Source organism: Acomys minous (assembly GCF_964271855.1).
Source record: "Acomys minous genome assembly, chromosome: 9".
NCBI classification, from domain to species: Eukaryota; Metazoa; Chordata; class Mammalia; order Rodentia; family Muridae; genus Acomys; species Acomys minous.
In genome coordinates this window covers 7,181,686-7,203,458 of record NC_140490.1, presented here as the reverse complement: position 1 = coordinate 7,203,458, position 21,773 = coordinate 7,181,686, and the positions used below count along the sequence as shown (strand labels likewise).

The 21,773-nt window shown below is 44.4% G+C and overlaps 2 protein-coding genes across 5 annotated transcripts in view; one reads left to right on the top strand and one right to left on the bottom strand.

Annotated features, from left to right (window-relative positions):
• Positions 1 to 13,167, top strand: part of NUDT13 (nudix hydrolase 13) — a 29,831-nt gene extending 16,664 nt beyond the window's left edge. Inside the window, exons 6-10 of one of the 3 annotated variants that reach the window (XM_084795013.1) lie at positions 5,482 to 5,607; positions 6,422 to 6,533; positions 7,135 to 7,289; positions 10,942 to 11,158; positions 11,861 to 13,167. In XM_084795013.1, coding sequence (XP_084651139.1) covers positions 5,482 to 5,607; positions 6,422 to 6,533; positions 7,135 to 7,289; positions 10,942 to 11,142 — 594 coding nt within the window. In that variant the 3' untranslated portion in view covers positions 11,143 to 11,158; positions 11,861 to 13,167. Of the gene's footprint in view, positions 1 to 1,961; positions 2,072 to 5,481; positions 5,608 to 6,421; positions 6,534 to 7,134; positions 7,290 to 10,941 lie in introns of those variants that run through there. The other 2 variants (XM_084795014.1, XM_084795012.1) reach the window with 2 other exon arrangements.
• A 2,184-nt stretch (positions 13,168 to 15,351) lies between these two features.
• ECD (ecdysoneless cell cycle regulator) overlaps positions 15,352 to 21,773 on the bottom strand; it is a 32,447-nt gene continuing 26,025 nt past the window's right edge. For both annotated transcript variants that reach the window (XM_084794952.1, XM_084794953.1), the window contains exons 13-14: positions 19,672 to 19,877; positions 15,352 to 15,633 (exon numbers count right to left, since the gene is read on the bottom strand). In XM_084794952.1, the coding sequence (XP_084651078.1) occupies positions 15,409 to 15,633; positions 19,672 to 19,877 (431 nt within the window). In that variant the 3' untranslated portion in view covers positions 15,352 to 15,408. The remainder of the gene's footprint in view (positions 15,634 to 19,671; positions 19,878 to 21,773) is intronic.

Genomic DNA, 21,773 nt, shown 5'->3' with positions numbered 1-21,773 from the left:
CTCATAATTATCTTTTTTGTTTTGTTTTGGTTTTTGGGTTTTTTTGGAGACAGGGTCTCTCTGTGTTAGCCTTGGCTATCCTGGAGTCGCTTTGTAGACCAGGCTGGCCTCAAACTCACAGAGATCAGCCTGCCTCTGCCTCCCAAGTGCTGGAGTTAAAGGCGTGCGCCACCACTGCCTGGCCAGTATTTTTTAACTCTATAGCGTGATACACATTGTGGGTTGTTGTTTTTTTTTTTAATATGAGAAATACCTTTGCATTGCTTTAATAACTTGTTCTCACAGCTTTAGATTTCACTTGTTATTTATTTTTATTTTTGGTAATTTTTTTGAAGCAGGGTCTTATCCCTCCAGGCTGGCTTGAACTGACTATGTAGTTGAAGATGGCCTTGAACTTGTGATCCCTTTGCCTCTGCTTCTGAATTACCAGGATTGTAAGCATGCCCTCGAACGCCTGGCTAAAGTGGTTCTAGGGTTGAACTCACAGCCGCCTGCATGTCTGAAGTAATTGTTACTTTTTCTACTGCTGGGATAATAAACCCTGACAAAAGCAACTTGAGAAAGGGCTTGTGACAGCTCACTCTTCAAGGGTGCCGTCCCTCATGGTGGCTCGAGGTCAGTGGTCACAGTCAGGAGGCAGAGTCCATGCAGGACTGCAGCCCTTGAAATGGTGTAGGCACATTATCGTGAGTCTTCTCACCTCAGCTAACCTGACCTAGATCATCTTTCCTAGACAGGCTCAGAGATCTGTTTCCATGGGGATCCTGAATCCCACCAAGGTGACAAGACTGCTCATCATATCAGCCTTTAATGTTTTGTTTTGAAGTCAGGATCTCATGTAGCCCAGGCTAGACTACAACTTACTGTGTAGCTAAGGATAGCCCTGAACAGCTAATCCTATGGTCTCCACTGCTCCAGTACTGGGATTACAGGCATCTGCACACAGGCATCTGCACACAGGCATCTGCACACAGGCACCAACACACCTGGCTGCTGTCATGTTCCATTAAAAAGAAACCACTAAGACTTTTTTAGTTATGGAGAAAAAAATAGAAAGAAAATGACCATTTGAGTTGGGGAAAGGCTCCATGAGTGAATGCACATGCTGCACAATCCTAACTGGACTTCCACCCTGGAAACCCAAGTGAAAACCAGGTGCTGTAGGTGTCTCTGGAATCCAGGACTCCTAGGGCAAGGTCTCAGGCACAGGGGGAGAAGGGCTGAAAGCTCAGGGCCACTAGGCTCGAGCACACTGCACAGCAAGTGCTTCTTCAAGGCAAGAACTGCTGCCCAAAGTTGTCCTCTGACCTACACACACACACACACACACACACACACACACACACTACCACCACCACCCCATTTTTCTTTTTTAAAAATATTTTTATTTTTACATATACATTTATATTATTACATGTATATACATACATATATATATAATAAACTACATACAGTAAGAAGAACCACTGAGCAACCAGGAATTATATAAATGTTACATTCATAGTGTTTTAGCTATTTGTATTTGGCAACCTTGAAGAAAGCACATTTCCTATCTTGGTAAGTCTAAAATTCTGAATGTAAGTCAATATCTATCATATCTCATCTCTATCAACTTAAAACATCTATCGAGACCTAAAAATATCTTAGCCCCTAAACAACTAAGCTTAATTGTAAAACTAAACTATCTGGTCTTCAACCCCATCAGAGACTTGAGAAGGGATAAAATTAATTACCTGAGTAAACAGGAAATGCAGGTTAGCAGCTTCCAAAGTGAAAAAAATGACAGACGATTTGCTGCCTGAACAGCAAACACTATAACGATGGAGCATTATCTCCAGCCTTCTGGCCCAGTGTATCTGACAGACATACTTGTGAGGCAGGAACTATTGAGGACTTGCTTACCCTGTCTTGGCAGAGTTTGGTCGTCGACTCTGCCTGCATCCAAGCTTTCCTATTTTTAGGCAGAATTCTGTCTGTAGCCGAAATGAAGACATTTTGCCCAGTGGTTGGTTTGCCACATTTGAAGCCATCTCCATAAGGAGGTTCTTTGATGCTCATCATCTTCTTTGAGGTAGGCTGGGTGTTGCCAGGAGCTAACCTGTCTTACTGTCAAAGAATCCTTAAAACAATAAGAACGTCTTTTGTTTTTGGTTTTGGTTTTTGGCCTTTTTGTTGTTGTTGTTGATTTGTTTTGTTTTGTTTTCTGAGACAAGGTTTCTCTGTGTAGCATTGGCTATCCTGGAGTAGCTTTGTAGACCAGGCTAGCCTCAAACTCACAGTGATCCACCTGCCTCTGCCTCCCAAGTGCTGGAATTAAAGGCGTGTGCCACTACACCCAGCCCAACAACAAAAACATCTTTAAATGCCATAATTTGTAGGACTCTGAAGTTTTTGAAGACCTTATCAAATTATTTTACCTTATCTATCTATAGAATCATATCATCTGCTACACTTAGGATGTATATTCTTGTGATAAAAATAGGCTAGTAATTGACACATCCATGATTTGATCAACTAACAATTAACTTCTATAATTTACTATATTTTTTTAAAAATTATTTCTTTATTTATTGTGTATACAGTGCTCTGCCTGCATGTACAGCTGCACACCAGAAGAGGGCATCAGATCACATTATAGATGGTTGTGAGCCACCATGTAGTTGCTGGGAATTGAACTCAGGACCTCTGGATGAGCAGCCAGTGCTCTTAACCTCTGAGCCATCTCTCCAGCCCCCATATAATTTACTATCTTAAACAGCCTGCAATAGCACTTTCAAAGTATTGGAGGTAGACCTTGTATTCTACTTGAGTTGTATGGGTACAATACCTCATATTAGAGTAGAAATATATATATATATATATATATATATATATATATATATATATATATATATATATAATGTGTGTGGAAAATAATCTTAAATTTGAATTCTATACCAATGCATCAAAATTAAACTTAATTTGCATCAATATACAAAATTCTATACCAATGAGTTAAAAATAACCTTGCAAGTAACAATTAAGGCCTTAAGTTGAGGAGTAGACTCATTAATCTACTTTTTGTCCTATCATCCCTATATATTTCTGTATCCCCCTTCTTTCTTTATATCCCCTATCTCCATACCTACGAAAGAAAGATAAAGGAAAAGAGAGACATCCCTGAGTCCAACCTCATTTTCTCTCTGAATAAGACCAATAGTAACTTAAAGCCAACTCCCAATGAAAGTAAACATCTATAGCCCAAGAAAGCAATAAAAAACCTACCCAAACCCCTCTTAAGGGAAATGGGGCATCGTTCTCCTAAAGTTTCTTCCAGCTGATTTGGGATGAATATTACCCTTGTAGAGGCCCAAATATAACTGGGGAAGATGGTTAAACAAGCTAGGAATAGCATTTTAAATGTCAAGAAATTCCAGGCTTAATAGAACAGACTGTGTGTGACAGTCTGAAATGCTGGACCAATTGGGATCAGAAGCTTTCTTCAAAGCTGTCCTGGGAGCTATCCTGTTCTGATGAGGAACAGCAACGGAAGCACTTGGTGCTGGAACATGAAGGATGCAGGATGTCAGTGTCCAGCATGCTGAGAGGACTGAATCCTCTCATGGCATGTCTGATCCAGCTTCAATGTCTGATTCTTCTGTTCTGAAAACATATAATTTCTCACGAGCATTATACAGTCCTAAAATTATAAATGTATGAGGTGTGCAGGGTACATGGAACAACTAAGGCTGGCTCTCAGCTCTTTGTGTGAGCAGAAGAAAGACATTTGTAAATCTTCATTCACGCCATATGAAGAATGGCATCTAATAAGTCACCAGGACTCTGTGACCAACAAGAAGCATTGTCTATGCACAGACACTCATGTCTCAGCCCGTCTCAGAGCTGTGCCCATGTAGTGGGATTAGCAATAAGTTACCTGCTTGTTCTGCAGTTTGAATTCTTTACATGGCCATTGTAGCCCCCTCCCTCATCGCCCTCCCTCCCTCCCCCCCCTAGTCCTCAGAAAGGGGAGCCCTCCTCCCCTAACATCTGACCTCAGCATACCAAGTCTCATTTGTACTACCTGTGTCCTCTTCTTCTGTGGCCTGGGAAGGCCGCCCAGCCAGGAGGAAGTAGTGATCATGGCCAGAGTCCATGTCAGCTGTAGTCCCTCCTCCCCATATTGTGGGGCCCACAAGGAGACTCTGTGCCTATTGACTACATCTGAGCAGAGGGCCTAGGTCCTCACCACTGCTTGGTGCATTGGCCTCTGCAGCAACCCCCTCCTCTGCCCAGATTTTTTATGGCTATTTTCTTATTTATTTGTTTGTTTGTTTGTTTGTTTGTTTATATGAGTGCTCTATCTGCATGTACACCTGCATGCCAGAAGAGAGCATCAAATCATATAATAAATGGCTATGAGCCAATATATGGTTGCTGGGAATTTAGCTCAGGACCTCCAGAAGAGCAGTCAGTGCTCTTAACCTCTATGCCATCTCTCCAGCCCCTCTGCCCGGATTTTTTAAATGTGCATTTTATTTATTATAATTTATTCACATTACCTCCCGATTGTTATCCCCTCCTCTTAATCTTCCCATCCCCACCCTCCCTCCCTCTTCTGCCTATTCCCCTCCCCTAGACCTCTGGCCTATCAAGTCTCATCAGGACAGCCTGCGTCCCCTTCACTGTGTGCCCACCAGGCCATCTTGCCAAGAGGCAGTGACCAAATCGCAGGCACCCAAGTGCATGTCAGAGGTTCAGCAGCAGTTCCCTCTCCCCCTACATGGAGAATCAGCTACATCTGAACAGGGGGTCGTGGTTTAAAAAAAAACAAAACAAAAAACAAAAAACAACTTCATTGAGGAGGAAAAACTGAAAGAAATGCTTAACTATAATGGAAATTGAAATGTTTTCTTTTTAAGTTGGGTTGTGTTTCGTGGGTGTATATTATATTGCTGTATATTTTCATGTTTTAAACAATTCATAATGTATTTCACAATACCCTTTAGACTAGGGACATAGCTTAATGGAAGATTACTTCCTAGTGTATGTGAAGCTGTGGAGTCCCAGTACTGCAAAAAATAAAACGTACAACACGCTTTCCTTTAGATTTTTGATGCTAGGAAAATATATTTAGATCATTTCTTTATTTTACAGGCTAATGCACTTGAAGTAGGTGAGCTAGGACCAGTGAGACAGCCCAGCAAGTAAAGATGCTTGTCATACAAGCCTGGAGACCTAGGATGGTCCCTGCAAAGGCGGGAGGGGGGAAACAACTCCACAGAGCTCTCCTCTGACCCAGCATGCACCACGGCACATGTGCCAACACACATACACACACACACACACACACACACACACACTCACACACTCTCACACACTTGCACATACCGTTAATTATACAATTAAATAACTTTTGAAATAAGTGAGCTAGAAGAAGACTTCCCCACAGGTTGTCCTAGACACCTTTCTCTAAAGCCAGGCCCACCTTTGTGTCCGTAGGCTCAGGCCCTGCTCCGCTGGCACAGTGGTCATCAGTTCTGCAGCAGAAGTGGGCAGCCCACTAAGAAGAACCTGGCAGGCAGCAAGCGCGTGTGCCCTTCCAACAAGATCATCTACTATCCACAGGTGGGGCCAGTGGTGGTGGGACAGACCTGCAGTTCCGGTACCTGGGAACTGAGGGCAGCCTGGGCTACACAAGATATCCTTACAAACCAAAACAAGGGGCTGGAGAGATGGCTCAGGTTCAAATCCCAGCAACCACAGGGCAGCTCACAATCATGTGTAACTCCATTTCCAGGGGATCCAATGCCCTCTTCTGGACTTCTCAGCCACCAGGCATGCATGTACACACGTGCAGGCAAAACATTCATACGTTTAAAATAAAAATACTCAGGAGGCAGAGGGAGGAGGATCACTGTGAGTTCGAGGCCAGCCTGGTCTACAGAGTGAGTCCAGGACAGCTAAGGCTAGACAATGAAGCCCTGTCTCAAACAAACAAACAAACAAACAAACAAACAAAAACAAAAAACCTAATTAATTAATTATTAAAAAATACACAGCCAGGCATTGTGATCAGCACTTGGAGGCAGAAGTGGGCAAATCTCCATGAGTTAGAGGCCAGCCTGGTCTCCATAGTGAGTTCCAGGACAGCCAGAACCAACCAGAGAGACCCTGCCTCAGAAAAAAAAATTTTTGATTAATGCATAAAAAAATTCTCACTGTTTTTTGAAAGAGGGTCTCCCTATGTAGCTCTGGCTCTTCTAGAATTTTCTATGTAAAACTTAAAGAAAAAGAAACTTGAGGACAGTAGGCCAAGAAGGCTGTTGCTGCCGTCACGGGGAAGGGAGTCTGTCTGCTCAGAAGGCTTCCGTGATCGTTCATTCTGTTTGCCTTCTGAGGCCGAGGTGCCAGCATCTCAATCTCCATTCTCCTGTCCTAGATGGCCCCTGTGGTGATCACGCTGGTGTCAGATGGGGCCCGGTGCCTGCTTGCCCGCCAGAGCTCCTTTCCCAAGGGATTATATTCCGCCCTGGCAGGTTTCTGTGATATAGGTAAGGAGTTCAGGGGAGGAGGTACAGGAGACAACGGAAGATAAAACACATTTGCCCTGCTGCCATCATGCCTCTAGTCACAAACATTAAACTGTGCTGGGACTATATATAATTTTCCTACATAACAGGATAGCTGGAAGAGTTATACCGTAGCGCCCGACAGCCACCGCCTCAGTTCTAGAATCCTTCCCACTTTCCTCTCACAGACACATCTATCCATTTGCCTGCCCCGCCCTCGTCCCAGCTTATTTCCTGATGAACAAATTACAGACATTCGTGTACTTTTCCCTGAGTCTCAGCACACACAGTAGTAGCTAGAGTTCCACGCTCACTTTGATTTCCCTCTATACTGTCTTTTATTTTACCGAGTAAAGTCTACAGATGGTGAAAAGTGGCACCGTGACACAGAGGAGGCAGCAGTAACCTCTCCCGTTGCTACACTCACCTGCGTCACAACTAGCCCACTAGACCTGAGCACTTGCTACACTCAGGGAACTAAGCCTTGGGTTGCACCCAGGAGCACGGGGCCATCGTGATGCAGATAGGTAATGTGCAATCCTCCTGCTCCGGGGCTGTCTGGAATTAACCTGAGTGCTTGCAGGTGAAAACATGGAGGAGGCTGTCCAGCGAGAAGTTGCAGAAGAGGTGGGCCTGGAAGTGGAAAACATACAGTTCTTTGCGTCCCAGCATTGGCCCTTTCCCAATAGCTCACTCATGATTGCTTGTCATGCGACAGTGAAACCAGGCCAGACAGAGGTAAAGTCTTACCTTTCCCTTCTGCTGTGATGCGTCCTTTGCTGGTCTGCGAGGACTTTCTGAGCACTTGTCTTGAGGAGTAATGTGCGGCTTATGTGGTGATGTCTGAGATAGTCAGTATCTGAAGGGCTTCGCACTTGAGAGTGGAAGGGAAGAGTCACCACTCTCCCTTGCATACATCTGTTATGAAGGAACTTCCCCTTGGGCTGCTTTGTCAAAGTATAATTAACAGAGTCATGGGTCGGGGTGAGGCTCAGGTTGTAAAGTGCCAGCCTAATACACGCAAAGCCAGGGTTCAGCCTTCAGCACCCTATATACCCAGCCTGGTAGCACCCACTTAGAATCCCAGCACTTGGGAGGTGGAGGCGAGAGGGTCAAAGGTTTGAGACCAGCCTAGACTACATGAGACCCTGTCTTGTTTTTGCTTTTCGTTTTTGAAGTCATGTCCACAGATGTCTGTAGACACTGAACGCATCTAACTAGCCAGGGCTGAAGGGAAGCTTGTATCAGGGACCTTCAACCAGTCATCACTATCAGGACCCATCAATCAGACATCACTATCAGTGCCATTAACTTACCCATTGTTGCCACCCCCATCGTTTTTCCTTTGTGCTAAGAATATTTAACATAAGCCTTTTTTTTTTTCTGAAACAGAGTCTTTCTGTGTAGCTTTGGCTATCCTGAACTGACTTTGTAGACCAGGCTGGCTTCGAACTCACAGAGATCCACCTGCCTCTGCCTCCCAAGTGCTGAGACTAAAGGCATGTACTACCACAGCCCAGCACATAAGCCTTATTTTAATGTATTCAACACAATATCGCTAGCTGTAGATGCTGTATGGGCCTCCAGAACTTACCACGTATAAGGGGAATTTATATCCTCTGATCACAGCTTCCCCGTGCCTCCCCACTTCCAGGTCTTGGGAACAATCACTCAATGCTTTGCTTCCACGTGTTTGACTAGTTTAGTCTCCATGCAGCAGAGACAATGCAGAGTTTGCATCAGGCTTATTCCACGTAGCATGTCATCCAGGCCCGTCACCATATACATGTAGAGTTTCCTTCCTTTCAAAAATTCAGTAATGCCAGCCAGGGTAAGAAATACCTGTTACCTCAGCTCTTAGGAAGCAGAGGAAGGAAGGCCCAGGAGTCCCAGGCCAGCTATGGTTGACGAAGCAAGTTGGAGGAAACCTAGAACTATGCTAGAACCTGGGGGGAGGGGGGCAGATCAAACCAACCTCCTCAATAGGGGTTCATGATAAGTATTTGTCACACTGCCTTCACTGACAGACATTTAGACTGTTTCTCTATCATGGACGTTGTGAATTACGTCACAGCGACAAGAGGACTAGAGAGGCTCCTTTGAGTTCCAGGTGTCAGTTCACTTGCATGTACACTCAGAAGAGAGATTGCTGGAACAAATGGTAGTTCTACTTTTTAAACCTTTCTTTTGAGATAGGATTTTACTGTGGCTCCCTCTCTGGCATGGAATTCACTGTGTAGACCAGGCTGGCCTCAAGCGCCCACAGATCCTCCAGCCTCTGCCTCCCCAGTGCTGGGATTAAAAGCGAGCACCACTTATTTATTTATTTATTTAATTTATTTATTATAACTTCCACAGTTCTGCATAGTGGTTGCACCAATTTACACTTGTGCCAATAGTGTATAGTAGTTCTTTATTTCCAGATCCTTGCCCACATTTGTTGTCTATTTGTTCATTTTTGAGCCAGGGTCTCTGTATCTGTAGCTCAGGCTAGCCTTCAACTTTCTGTGTCATTACGGCTTGCCTCAAACTTAGGGTATTCATGCTTCAACTTCCCAAGTGCTAGGATTACAGGTGTGTGCCGTCATGCCAGGCTTCCTTGTTTTTTGGGGGTTTGGTTTGGTTTTTTGGTTTTTCGAGACAGGTTTTCTCTGTGTAATAGCCCTGGCTGTCCTGGAAGTCTCTTAGTAGACCAGGCCGGCCTTGAACCCACAGAGATCCTCCTGCATCTGCCTCCCAAGCGCTGGGATTAAAGGCCATGCCCGGCATATATTTCTTCTTCTTCTTCTTCTACTCCTTCTTTTTAATTTTTCAACACTTGGTTTATCTGTGTGGTGGCACACGCCTTTAATCCCAGCACTCAAGAGGCAGAGGCAGGCAGATCTCTGAGTTCAAGGCTAGCCTGGTCTACAATGTGAGTTCCCGGACAGACAAGGCTACAAAGAGAAACTCTTGTCTCAAAAACCAAAAGCAAAACAAAACAAAAACTATAAATATTTATTCCTTTTAACAGCCATCTATTTGGGCACTTTTTCTGATTTCAATGCAAGAGCATGGTGGAATGCAGGACCTCAAACACCCAATAGGATGCTTTTCCATTTTGCATTTCCTGACCTCATCCTGTCTACTTTAGCTTTTCCTGCTTTGCTTTCAATGTCACATCTTTTATAAAAAAGTCTACCACCACAAAGCTTAGTAGTAGATTCTTCCAAGTGGTTTATGTCAGCTCCTATATATGCATTTAGTTTTTAATCTGTTTTGTGTTGGGATTTGGTATAAAGGGTCCGGTTTCACTCTTTTGCATATGTGTCCAGTGTGTCAACACCATGTATGTTGCAATTTATTTTTCACCTTCAATTTTTAACAGTACCTTATATAGAGACAGAATGTACACACCTCACTTAACCATTTGGAGATTGGTGTTACTGCCCAAGCGATTCAGGTTGTTGGAGAGTCATGATTTGAAACTACAGGACCCTCTCATTGAGAAGGACTTTGGTGTCAGACCTAAAGTCGCCTTGCTTCTTTGTGGCAGGTCTGACAGATGGAAGTCACTGGAGGCCCTCCTACCCATCTGCCTGTTCTGTCCTGATTTTTATGGGCTCTCTAATCTGTTTCCACTTCCTGGGATGGTCTGTGTTTACTTTGCTTTTGCTTTTAGTTATCATTAACCTTTATCCTTTAAAGAGAGTAACATTTGTATAAATGCTGATTCTTTAAAAAAAAAAAAAGTCCGTGTGTTTGCCTGTGTACACATGCGGAAATCATGTGGGACAAGCTGTGGGGCTCTGTTCTGTCACCATGTGAGCCCTAGGGGCCGAGCTCAGGGTCGCAGCATGTCCCTTCACCTGCTGAGCCATCTTGCTGACCTGTAGCTCCTTTTTAATTGAAAGAGCTATTCAGTTGATGCACACACAATTACTCATAATTTACCACTCAATATTTTAGTATCTATACTGTAGAATTTTATGCGTATGTGCACTAGGGCTTGAAACCGGGTGTTTGTTTTTTTCAAAACAGGGTTTCTCTGTATAACTGCTCTGGCTGTTCTGGAACTCACTTTGAAGACCAGGCTGGCCTCAAACTCACAGAGACCCCGCCTGCCTCTGCGTCCCAAGTGCTGGGATTAAAGGTGTGCGCCACTATGCCCAGCTGAATAGGGTTTTTGAAATTTTTATCTTTTCTTTAGAACTATTTAAAAATACATTCCATTCTCTATTGTGACTCTGACCACTATCTAGAACTGACTTTAACCTAGCCCATTGTTCCCAGATGCTTATCATCTAAGACCACACAGTTCCCTGTGAATTTTCCCACTTGTGGCCATAGTGTTTTACATGTTATAGTTCCTAATTTTACCCCCACCCTCACCCCCTTCCTTGTCTTTCAGATCCACGTGAACGTGAAAGAACTAGAGGCAGCTGCCTGGTTCAGTCTTGATGAAGTGGCTACAGCCCTGAGGAGAAAGGGCTCCTTTACTCAGCAGCAGAGTGAGGCTTCCCCACTGTTGCTGCCCCCCAAATTAGCTATCGCCCACCACATGATTAAGAAGTGGGTGGAAGAACAGAGCTGCACTTCTCTGGCTGTTTAGTCCATGTGAAAGGAAGGTGACAAAGCCAGCTCCAGGACAGCCTCCCAAGGCAGAGGTGCTCTGAGGAGTCCCTCCTGTTAAAAGAGGTTCCTACTAACAGACAACCAAAAATGTCACTGTAAGCTGGACAGAGCAGCTTGGACCTGTGTTTAACCCAGCTACTATGGAGGCTGAGGCAAGAGCATCACTTTTGCCCAGGACAACCTGGATGACACATCAAGACTCTTTCTTGCTCGCTCTCTCTTTTTTTTTTTTTTTTTTTTTGGTTTTTCGAGACAGAAGATTCCATCTCTTAAAAACAAAACAAAAACTGATTGATGAGCTGCTGACTATGAGAAGCTGAGGGAAGGGTGCTGAGTCATTTGGGTGTGGCCATTTTCTGCAAGGCTGTAGGAGCAAACCTCTTCTGGCAGGGGCTCGTTGATGCTGCCTTTACAGAACTGCCTGGGCGCAGTTGACTTTTTGGTAGTTGGTGCTGCTGCCGATTGAACCCAGGACTTCATACTTGGTGGGTACCTGCTCTACAGTGGAGGCATATCCTCAGCCCCAAACTTAGGGTTTTGTTTTTTGTTTTTAAGCTCTGGAGGGATGAGGAAAGTGGGAACAAAGGTCTTCCTTGGAGTGCACTGCAGGCAACCAGAGGTGGTGGCCGTTTTTTTTGAAGTAGCTAAAATCCCAGAAGGGTGCGAGATGATTTAAGACTCTGGTGTCTTTCCAGCTTTTTCACTTGCTCAGTTTGTGACGTAGAGGAAAGACTAAAGAGGAAGCAGTGCTGGATGCGCACCCCGAAACAGGAAGCAGTGCTGGATGCGCACCCCCAAAACAGGAAGCAGTGCTGGATGCGCACCCCGAAACAGGAAGCAGTACTGGATGCGCACCCCCAGAGAGTGCGGCTCCAATCAGGGATGAGTGAGAAGAAGCAAGCTCCAAGCTGAAGCTCTGAGCCAGGACCGCCCCCACCCCCATCCATGGTGCCAGAGACCACACTCAGGACCTCCTACATCTGGGCAAGCCTGTCACTGCGCTGTATCCCAGCCCCCGTGTCACCTGCACCTTGCCACTATAAAGGAGAAATTTCTCTGGGGGAAGTACATTTTCATGCCTTAATTCAGAATTTTTTTTTTCCTGTTCTAGGACAGGAAAGATCTTTGTGAGTGACAGTAAACTGTTTAAATCTAGATTCCCAGGCTGTATCACCACTGGGAAAATGTACAGAGGAAACTATCAAAGGATCAGGGGAAAGAGTGGCTGGGGCAAGTCCTAGCTTCCGATAACTGCCCTAATTGATGACGAACAGAAGACCCAACAACCTCAGCTTACACAGGAGAGCCCCACAGCACTAGACAAAGGATTCCAGAGTGAAAAAGTTGATCCTCTCGATTTCCATTTGACCCCAGAAAGGTCACATCTAGGAAAACCCAAGAATTCATCTGGAATTCTTGACGGGTAGCATATGCCTGGCCCTGATTTGGCAGCCTGCCTTCACCCGCGATGGGTGGAGGAGCCTCGCTACAGAATTCCAAGGTTATCTGGACAATTGGGCTGGGATACTGAAAATGGCAGGTAACTTGGCAGCACACACACACAGGCGCACAAACACACCACACAGGCGCACATAATAACAACAGATCATAGAAGTGTTCAGGGTGGAGTGGCACACTGCTGGAGCTGTAATGCAGATCAGCAAAACCAGGCAGGCCTTTTAACAAGTGTACCTGTCCCCCAAAGGACTGACCCAAGGTCAGTCAGCTTTGGTAATGGGAACAGAAAAGCAGCCCACTCCAGCCTTAGTTTTATCTGTTTCCCCTTTTCTCAACATTTAGTCCTCAATAAAGATATAAGTAACATATATAAATGTACTGTGGAAAGCCTTTTTCTCATAATCAAGCTGGGACAAAAATGTAATGTGAGGCTAAATTTCAAAACAAACTGTAAAGATATATTTACTCTTGTTTGTTCATTTGTTCTGTTTTTGTATTCTTAACAATTAAAATTATTTAAAATGCTAGAATGTTGCCTAATAAAAAACATTTTATCTGGTGCTTCTGCATGTGTGTGTGTGTGTGTGTGTGTGTGTGTGTGTGCACATAGGCCAACTAGTGTTCATGTGTGGAGGCAGGACGTCACCCTCAGGCCTCATGAGCTGTCCTCAGTGTCTGAGGAAGGGTCTCAGTGGCCTGGAGTTTGCTGGTTAGGTCAGTTGGCCAGCAAGCTATGGATACACCTGTCTGCTCACCCAGTGTCAGGACTACAAGCATTAGCCATCATGCAAGGCTTTAGGTGGATTCTGGGGAACTAAAGGGTGTGGCAAGCATTTTATTGACAAGGGTCTCCAATGGTCTGAGGCTTTTCTTTTTAATTAATTAATGTAGTTATATTTTAGGTGTATGTGTTTTGTTTATAAGTATATATGTACACTACATGCATGCAGTACCCACAGAGGCCAGAAGAGGACACTGGAACTCTCTAGAACTGGAGCTACAGGTTGTAGTGAGCCACCTTGTGGGTGCTGGGAATGGAACCCCAGTCCTCTGTAAGAACAGCAAGCACTCTAAACCTCTGAACCATTTCTCCAGCCCCTAGTATTTGGCTTTCACAGGACAATATACAGTAACTATGTACTGCAGTGGATGCACATGTTTTCATTTTGATCCCAAGTGTGGGATGGGGAACGGACTTGTGAGAGAACAGGTGATGTTTATCCACTAGAGGAGGAACCACCTCATGCAGGCCCTTGGTTTTTGTCAGTTGAAACACATATTAGTACAGACTCTGAGAGGAGATATGTATATATGAGCCCAAAACAGGAGGCAGGGCTTTTTGGGTCTTGCTATTGTTTAGCTGTTCATCGTTCCACTTCGAGACAACCCTAGAGAGACCGCTCCAGAGAACGCTTTGGGGCTCTGGGTTCCAGCTGCTGTTCCAGGTTCCAGCCACAACTCTGGTGGAATTGCTGGCTGCTGACATCCTGCTGACTACACCAGGGGAATCGCTCCCAGGAACTAAGTCCAAAAAGGTCTACTTCTCCTGTTCCCATTAACCTCTTTTCTCTCCTATCTAGGGTAGGTGGGTTGGAAAGGAGGTGTGTAAGCATTAAAGAATCTCAGATAAAGTAGGTCTGGAAAAGGTCAAAGCAGACAGTATACAATAAGAGTAAAGGAAAGCTGGGTGTGATGGCCCACACCTGTAAGTTCTTAGCCGGGTGTGGTGGCGCACCCCTTTAATCCCAGCACTCAAGGAGGCAAAGGCAGGCCTATATATATAAAATTAGGAGTGTATGTATAGAATGTCACAGACTGAACACTTTAAATTTTAGCATTTTATATCTCATTAAAAAGTAAATTAAGAGCCAGGCATGGTGGCGTAATCCCAGCACTTGGGAGGCAAAGGCAGGCAGATCACTGTGAGTTTGAGGCCTGGTCTACAAAATGACTCCAGGACAGCCAAGAATACACAAAGAGGCCCTGTCTTGAAAAAAAAAAAAAGTAAATTAAGAGGGCTGGAGAGATGGCTCAGAGGTTAAGAGCACTGTCTGCTCTTCTAAAGGTACCTAGTTCAATTCCCAACAACCACATGGTGGCTCACAACCATCTGTAAAGAGATCTGGCACCTTCTTGTGGTGGGCAAGCACGCATAAGAGCAGAATACTGTATAAATAATAAATTATTTAAAAAAGTAAATTAAGAGCAGGGCGTGGTGGTGCAGGCCTCTAATCCCAGCACTCAGAGAGGCAGAGGCAGGCAGTTCTCTGTGAGTTTGAGGCTGGCCTAGTCTGCAAAGTGAGTCCGGGACAACCATGGCTACAGAGAGAAACCTGGTCTCAAAAAAAAAAAAAAAAAAAAAAAAAAGTTAAATGGGACATGTTGCCAACTTAGAATTCCAACCTGAGGCCAGGCCAGGCTGGTCTACAGAGTGAGTCCAAGACAGCCAAGACTACACAGAAAAACTCTATCTCAAAAAACAAAAAAACAAAAACAAACAAACAAAAAACCAGAATTCTGACCTGAGTAAGAACATACCTTACAAAGAAATTGCACCAATGGTGCAGTGTGTTACTAAGCTACAAGGAAGCCCACATCTTGGGAAAATGTAAACAAAACAAGCTCATGAGTACCTGTGTCTAGGTCACAGGGCTTGTGGAGAGGGTAGTGCTGAGAGTCTGCAACTTTCCACGCAAGACGTTCTTATGAAGAGTCGATTAGAAACGAACACATTTGACTCCGCGTTTATTCAAGGAGAAGGGCAGCTGATGCGCAGGAGGTGCCTTCACTGGCTCGCTTGGGGGTTGTGATCGGCATTGTCAGGCAGCCGCACCCCCATGCTATGGAGCAGGTTGGAAGCAGGCCCCGCCAGCCCAGCCTGGGAACTGTAGGATTCCAGTATATTTGAAACCAGGTTCAGGTCTACATCCACAGCTTCCACTACGCAATTTTCTGCACCAGAATCTTCATCTGAATTCTTATTTCCAGTCTGGGATGGAGCTTCCTTATTCTAGAGGGAGGGAAGGAGGAAGATGGAGAGGGAGAGGCAGAGGGAGGGAGGGAAAACACGAGATAGTAACCCTTCAGATTGGATGTTGACTACAGTAAAATGCAACAGTTTAGTAATAATATATACTTAAATTCTAAATTTAAAATGAAATTTCCAATTCTTAGTGACACAAAGTGAAAATGAGCTCTAATAACATGACAATGCATATACTAGCACCTGGTGCCATCACATGTGGTGGCACGTGCCTGTAATCCTGGCACTTGGGAGGCAGAAGCCAGAGGATCACTGCTCCTCAGCTCTACAGGGAGCTGACGGACAATCTGGACCAGAGAGCCTTTCTTAAAAGAAACCGGTCTCTAAAGATTGTGATAAATTTCTGTATCAAAAGAATTCCTACAAATTGAACAAATCTGCCCCTACTTTGAAATAACCCAAAAGAGATCGCTAGCATTAGAGATGTACACTCAGGGCTGGAGAAATGGCTCAGAGGTTAAGAGCACTGACCTCTCTTCCTAGAGGTCCTGAGTTCAATTCCCAGCAACCATGAGGTGGCTCACAACCATCTATAATGAGATCTGGTGCCCTCTTCTGGCTTTCAGGGGTACAAGCAGGCAGAGTAATGCATACATAATAAATAAATAAATAAATAAATAAATAAATAAATAAATAAATAAGTAGATGTACACTCATCGCTGGGTGGCATTGGCACATGCCTTTAATCCCAGCACTGGGAGGCAGAAGCAAGCAAATTGATATGAGTTCGGGGCCAGCCTGGTCTACAAAGAGAGTCCAAAAGAGCCAGAGCTGTTACACAGAGAAACCCTGTCTTGAAAAACCAAATAAATAAAATAAAATAAAAGAAAGAAAGAAAGAAAAAGAAGAAAAAAATATACACTCACAGCATTGTTCATATTAAAACATTAATAAAAAACAAATGTAAATTTTCTTCCAAATGAAAAAGGTTAGGTTTCCTTTTTGTCCCCTGACTACAACATCTAGAGTTGGCGTCCAGTTACAAAGCACCCGGCTTGTTACTTGGGCCTCTGATTTCACAGGCTAGGGAAACAATCTAAAAAGCTGCATCTCAACCTGAAGACTTTATATCTTGTCACTCAAACTGTGGTCCATGGACTAACAGTCTGCCTCTCTCAGGATTTCTCCAAACAGAAAATTTCAGCTCTTTGTCCATTTTTCTCATAAAGGCCTGTATTATAACAAGATCCTTGGGTGATATTTATTCACAATTAAATCTAATAAATCTCTGTTAGGTTGAAAGAAATTGCAGTTTTAAATGTGGTCTAGACGAGTAAAGCAAAGAGTTCACATCAGCCATGAGCTCTCATGGGCTTTACTCTTATTCCACATGAATCCCATGACACGAGAGCTACTGCTTAGTTAATGCACAGTAAATGGCTGAGCCACATTTCAAACTCTGAACCATGACACTCTAGTGTCTGTGCTCTTCCCATAATACTTCTTGATAGATAAACAGTGTTGGCAAAAAAAAACACTAAGATATGTGAATGGGAGAATTCTAAATTTGGCTCTTAACTAGGGAAACAATTAAGACAAGTTATCTGGATATTAAGCTCCTCTTAGCTCTCTTTAAATTTTGTTTTTTGGGGGTTTTTGTTTGTTTGTTTGTTTGTTTTGTTTTGTTTTTGAGACAGGGTTTCTCTGTGTAGCCTTGGCTGTCCTGGAACCCACTCAGTAGACCAGGCTGGCCTTGAACTCAGAAACCACCCTGCCTGCCTCCCAAGTGCTGGGATTAAAGGTGTGCACCACCATGCCTGGCCTCTTTAAATTTTTTTAAGGTTTATTTATTGCCCCAATGTGTGTATGTGTGTGTGTTATGCACATGAGTACTCAGAAATCAGAGGTCAATTTTGGGGAATTGGTTGTGTGTGTGTGTGTGTGTGTGTGTGTGTAGTTGGTATGTACTGTACATGGGTACTCAGAAATCAGAGGTCAGTTTTGGGGAATTGGTTTTGTGTGTGTGTGTGTGTGTGTGTGTAGTTGGTATGTACTGTACATGGGTACTCAGAAATCAGAGGTCAGTTTTGGGGAATTGGCTCTCTCCTGCTGCCATGTGCACCACAGGGACTGAACCCAGGTTGTCAGGCCTGAGAACCAGCCCCTTACCCACTGACCCATCACTCCAGCTCCTCTTCTCTTTTACAAAAACAAAACAGAGCCGGGCGCGGTGGCGCACACCTGTAATACCAGCACTGGTGAGGCAGAGGCAGGTGGATCACTGTGAGTTTGAGGCCAATCTAGTCACAGAGTGAGTCCAGGACAGCCAAGGCTACACAGAGAAACCCTGTCTCAAAAACAAACAAAAAACTACTTACTGCTAGGCATGGTGGCTCATGCCTATAATCCCAGCACAATCTGAGGCCAACTTAGGCTACTGAGTGAGGCTCTATGCCCAAAACTTCTGCACTCTCCTCCCCTTCTGAACACGCACGAAAGAAAGAGAGAGAGAGAGAGAGAAAGAAAGAAAGAAAGAAAGAAAGAAAGAAAGAAAGAAAGAAAAGAAAAGAGCCAGGTATGGTAACAAACACATGCCTTTAATCTCATCACTCTGAAAGGCAGAGGCAACCAGATTGCTGTGAGTTTGAGGCCAGCCTGGTCTACAAAGCTAGTTCCAGGACAGTCAGTGCTATACAGAGAAACTCTGTTTTGAAAAAACAAAACAATATATCCACTTATAATGGCAGTAGTGGTAATAATCACATACTAATTTGGGTACATAAAGATTTTTTACTTTAAGTCCACATAAGGACTATAACTACAGGGGCTAGAGGGATGACGGCTCCGCGGCTGAGAGTGCATCTGTGGCATCATGAAGAGCAGTTACAGCTGCAGCACCAAGTAACAAGACAGGTGTTCTGCACACAGCTGCTACTCTGCTGTAAAGGATTTAATGCTCTCTCCTCAGCACATGCGCAGTGATGTGCACTTGAATACACATGTACATAGATACGCAGACACACACACACACACACCAGTGGTTGGGAACAACTAGCTGATCTAGAGGACCCATGTGTAATTCCCAGCACCCACATAATGGCTCACAACTCTGTAATTCCAGTCCCATCTATAACTTCAGTCCCAGGAAATCCAAAGGCACCAAGCATACACATGGTGCACAGGCATACATGAACACAAACACCCACAGACAGAGATATGTATTTCTAAAAATTAAATATTCTGGGGCTTTTTAGGGTAAGATTTATGTATTTTATGTGTATTAATGGTTTCCTTGCAAATATCTGTATGTACCAAGTACATGCCTGGTGCCCACCAAGAGGGCATCAGATCCCCTGGAACTAGAGTTTATAATCTGCTTTTTCCTTACAGTGGTGAGGACTCAACCAAAGGCTTTGTGCACATCAGATACCTGCTCTACCACCGAGCTACACTCTCAGCACCTGCCCCCTCTTTCATAGTCTCAATATGCTGCCCCAGGGGCCTCAAACTTGGGCTTAAGCGACCCTCCCTTCTCGGGCTCTTGAGTAGCTGTGAGTATTAGGAACATGTCAGTGCACCTGGCCTCTATAGCCTCTCCTTATGCCAAGGTTAAGGGAAAGCTAGCATTCTTGGGGTTGGGATAGGCTATGTGCTTAGCACGGACTCCAGGTCCTGCAGGCAATTCTTAGCATCAATCAGTCAGTAAAATTAGTGCTCATTCATTCCAAACCTCACAAATCAAAAGAAGGGAAAATTCAGATGACATATGACGTCACTCTCTTACACATACTTGGAGAAGTAGAGGTTAAAAAACACTTTATCATGCCAGGCGGTGGTGGTGGCGCACGCCTTTAATCCCAGCACTCGGGAGGCAGAGGCAGGTGGATCACTGTGAGTTTAAGGCCAGCCTAGTCTACAAAGTGAGTCCAGGACAGCCAAGGCTATACAGAGAAACCCTGTCTCGAAAAACCAAACCAAACCAAACAAAAAAACAACAACAACAACAACAACAAAAAGAAAAACCAAACCAAACAAACAAAACAACAACAACAAAACAACACTTACCGCTTGCTTTCGGGTACTGAAGCTTTTGCCCATGCTGGTGTGCGCCAGCTCCTGGTCCATCTGGGCCATGTAGGACTTCAGACTTCCAAGAGCTCCTTTTAGAGATTCAGGCTCCTGAGCCTCAAAGCCCAAGTCATCATCACTGTCTAAACATTCGAAGTCATCTTCGTCTAGTTCATCTGAGTCTGACTCTTGAGGCTTTGTCCCTATAGTGACAGACACACAGGAAGAACCACGTGGCAAAATTTTTTTGAGCAATGTTCCACAAGGATCAAATGAGTTAATCCAACCACTTTATAAAAATCTTTTCCCAAGCTGGGTGGTGGTGCTGCTGGTGGTGCACACCTTTAATACCAGCACTCAGAGGCAGAGGCGGGCAGAGCTCACCCAGGCCAGCCTGGCCTACAGAGCGAGTTCCAGGACAGCCAGGACTCCACAGAGAAACCCTTGTCTCTGGTGGGGGCCAATCCTTTACCAAAACGGTGATTCGGGAGACATTTAAAAGAACCATGAATAGGCTGAGATAAGGGATTAAAGTTTAGGTTTTTTTTCTTTTTTTTTTTTCTTTTTTCAAGACAGGGTTTCCCTGTGTAGCCTTGGCTGTCCTGAACTCACTTTATAGACCAGGCTGGCCTTGAACTCACAGCAATCCACCTGCCTCTGCCTCCCGAGTGCTGAGATTAAAGACAAGCACCACCACTGCCCAGCCTAAAGTTTAGTTTTTTAAGGTGATTTAATTAATTAAAGTTTTTTTTCCTCAAAAGATGAAAAGCTGGCCTGTTGAGATGGCTTTCAAGGACAAGTGCTTGCTGTGCAACCTGGTGACCCTAAGGTGTAAGGAGAAAACTACTCCACAAAATTGTCCTCTGACCTTTACACACACGCTATTACATATACATGCCCCCAACACAACACACATATACACACACAATACACATAAACATACAACACACACAAACTAATAATTTTCTGTTTTTTCATTTTAAAACTGGGCTGAGATTATAGCTTAACGGCAGAGAACTTGACTAGCATGTGTGAGGCCCTGGGCTTGATTCCCAGAAACATAAAATATCTATAGATAAAATACAGGGGGCTGAAGAAATGGCTCAGAGGTTAAGAACACTTGTTGTCTTGTGGAGAACCTGGGTTTGGCTCCCAGCACCCACATGGTAACTCACAACTCTAGGGTATTCAACACCCTCTCTGGCCATCTCAGGCACCAGGCACACATATGGTGCACATAAAGACACATAGGCAAAATACTTATACATAAAATAAACCTTTAAAAATACAAATACACATTTAAAAGAATCTTAAATTAGGAAATTACACAGCTATACGTTGATGTCAACATTCTACTACACAGAGACATTATTTCCTAGCTGGTGAACCCCAGATTCAGTGTGGACACTTTGGGTCGAAATTTAAGGCAAAGGGTGGTAGAAGACACCTGACACCAACTTCTCCACACACTTGTACACACGCAGACACTAGAACACACAGTGAACACAGTCTGCTGTGAGGACATCTCGGTGACTGGAGAGATGGGGCTGGAGAGATGGTTCAGAGGTTAAGAACACTGGCTATTCTTCCAAAGGTCCTGAATTCAATTCCCAGCAACCACAAGATGGCTCATAACCATCTATAGTGAGATCTTGTGCCCTCTTCTGGTACACAGGCACACATGCTGGCAGATTGCTATATAAATAATGAATAAATCTTAAAAAGTGAAAAAAAGAAAGAAAACCATGGGGCTGGCTTGCAGGACTTTGAAGGGACCAGAGTTTGGTTCTGAGAGTCCATGCCAGGTGGCTCACAACATCCTCTAACTACAGTTCCAGGGGATCTGAGTTCAAGGCCAGCTGTCTACAGAGTGAGTCTACGACAGCCAGGGTACACAGAGAAACCCTGACATGAAAAGCCAAAAAGAAAAAAAAAGAAGAAAGAAAGCTTAAGGCCGGGCATGGTAGTACACGCCTTAATCCCAGCACTCCAGAGGCAGAGACTGGTGGATCGCTGTGAGTTTGAAGCCAGCCTGATCTACAAGGTTAGTCCAGGACAGCCAAGGCTACACAGAGAAACCCGGTCTCCGGGGGAATAAA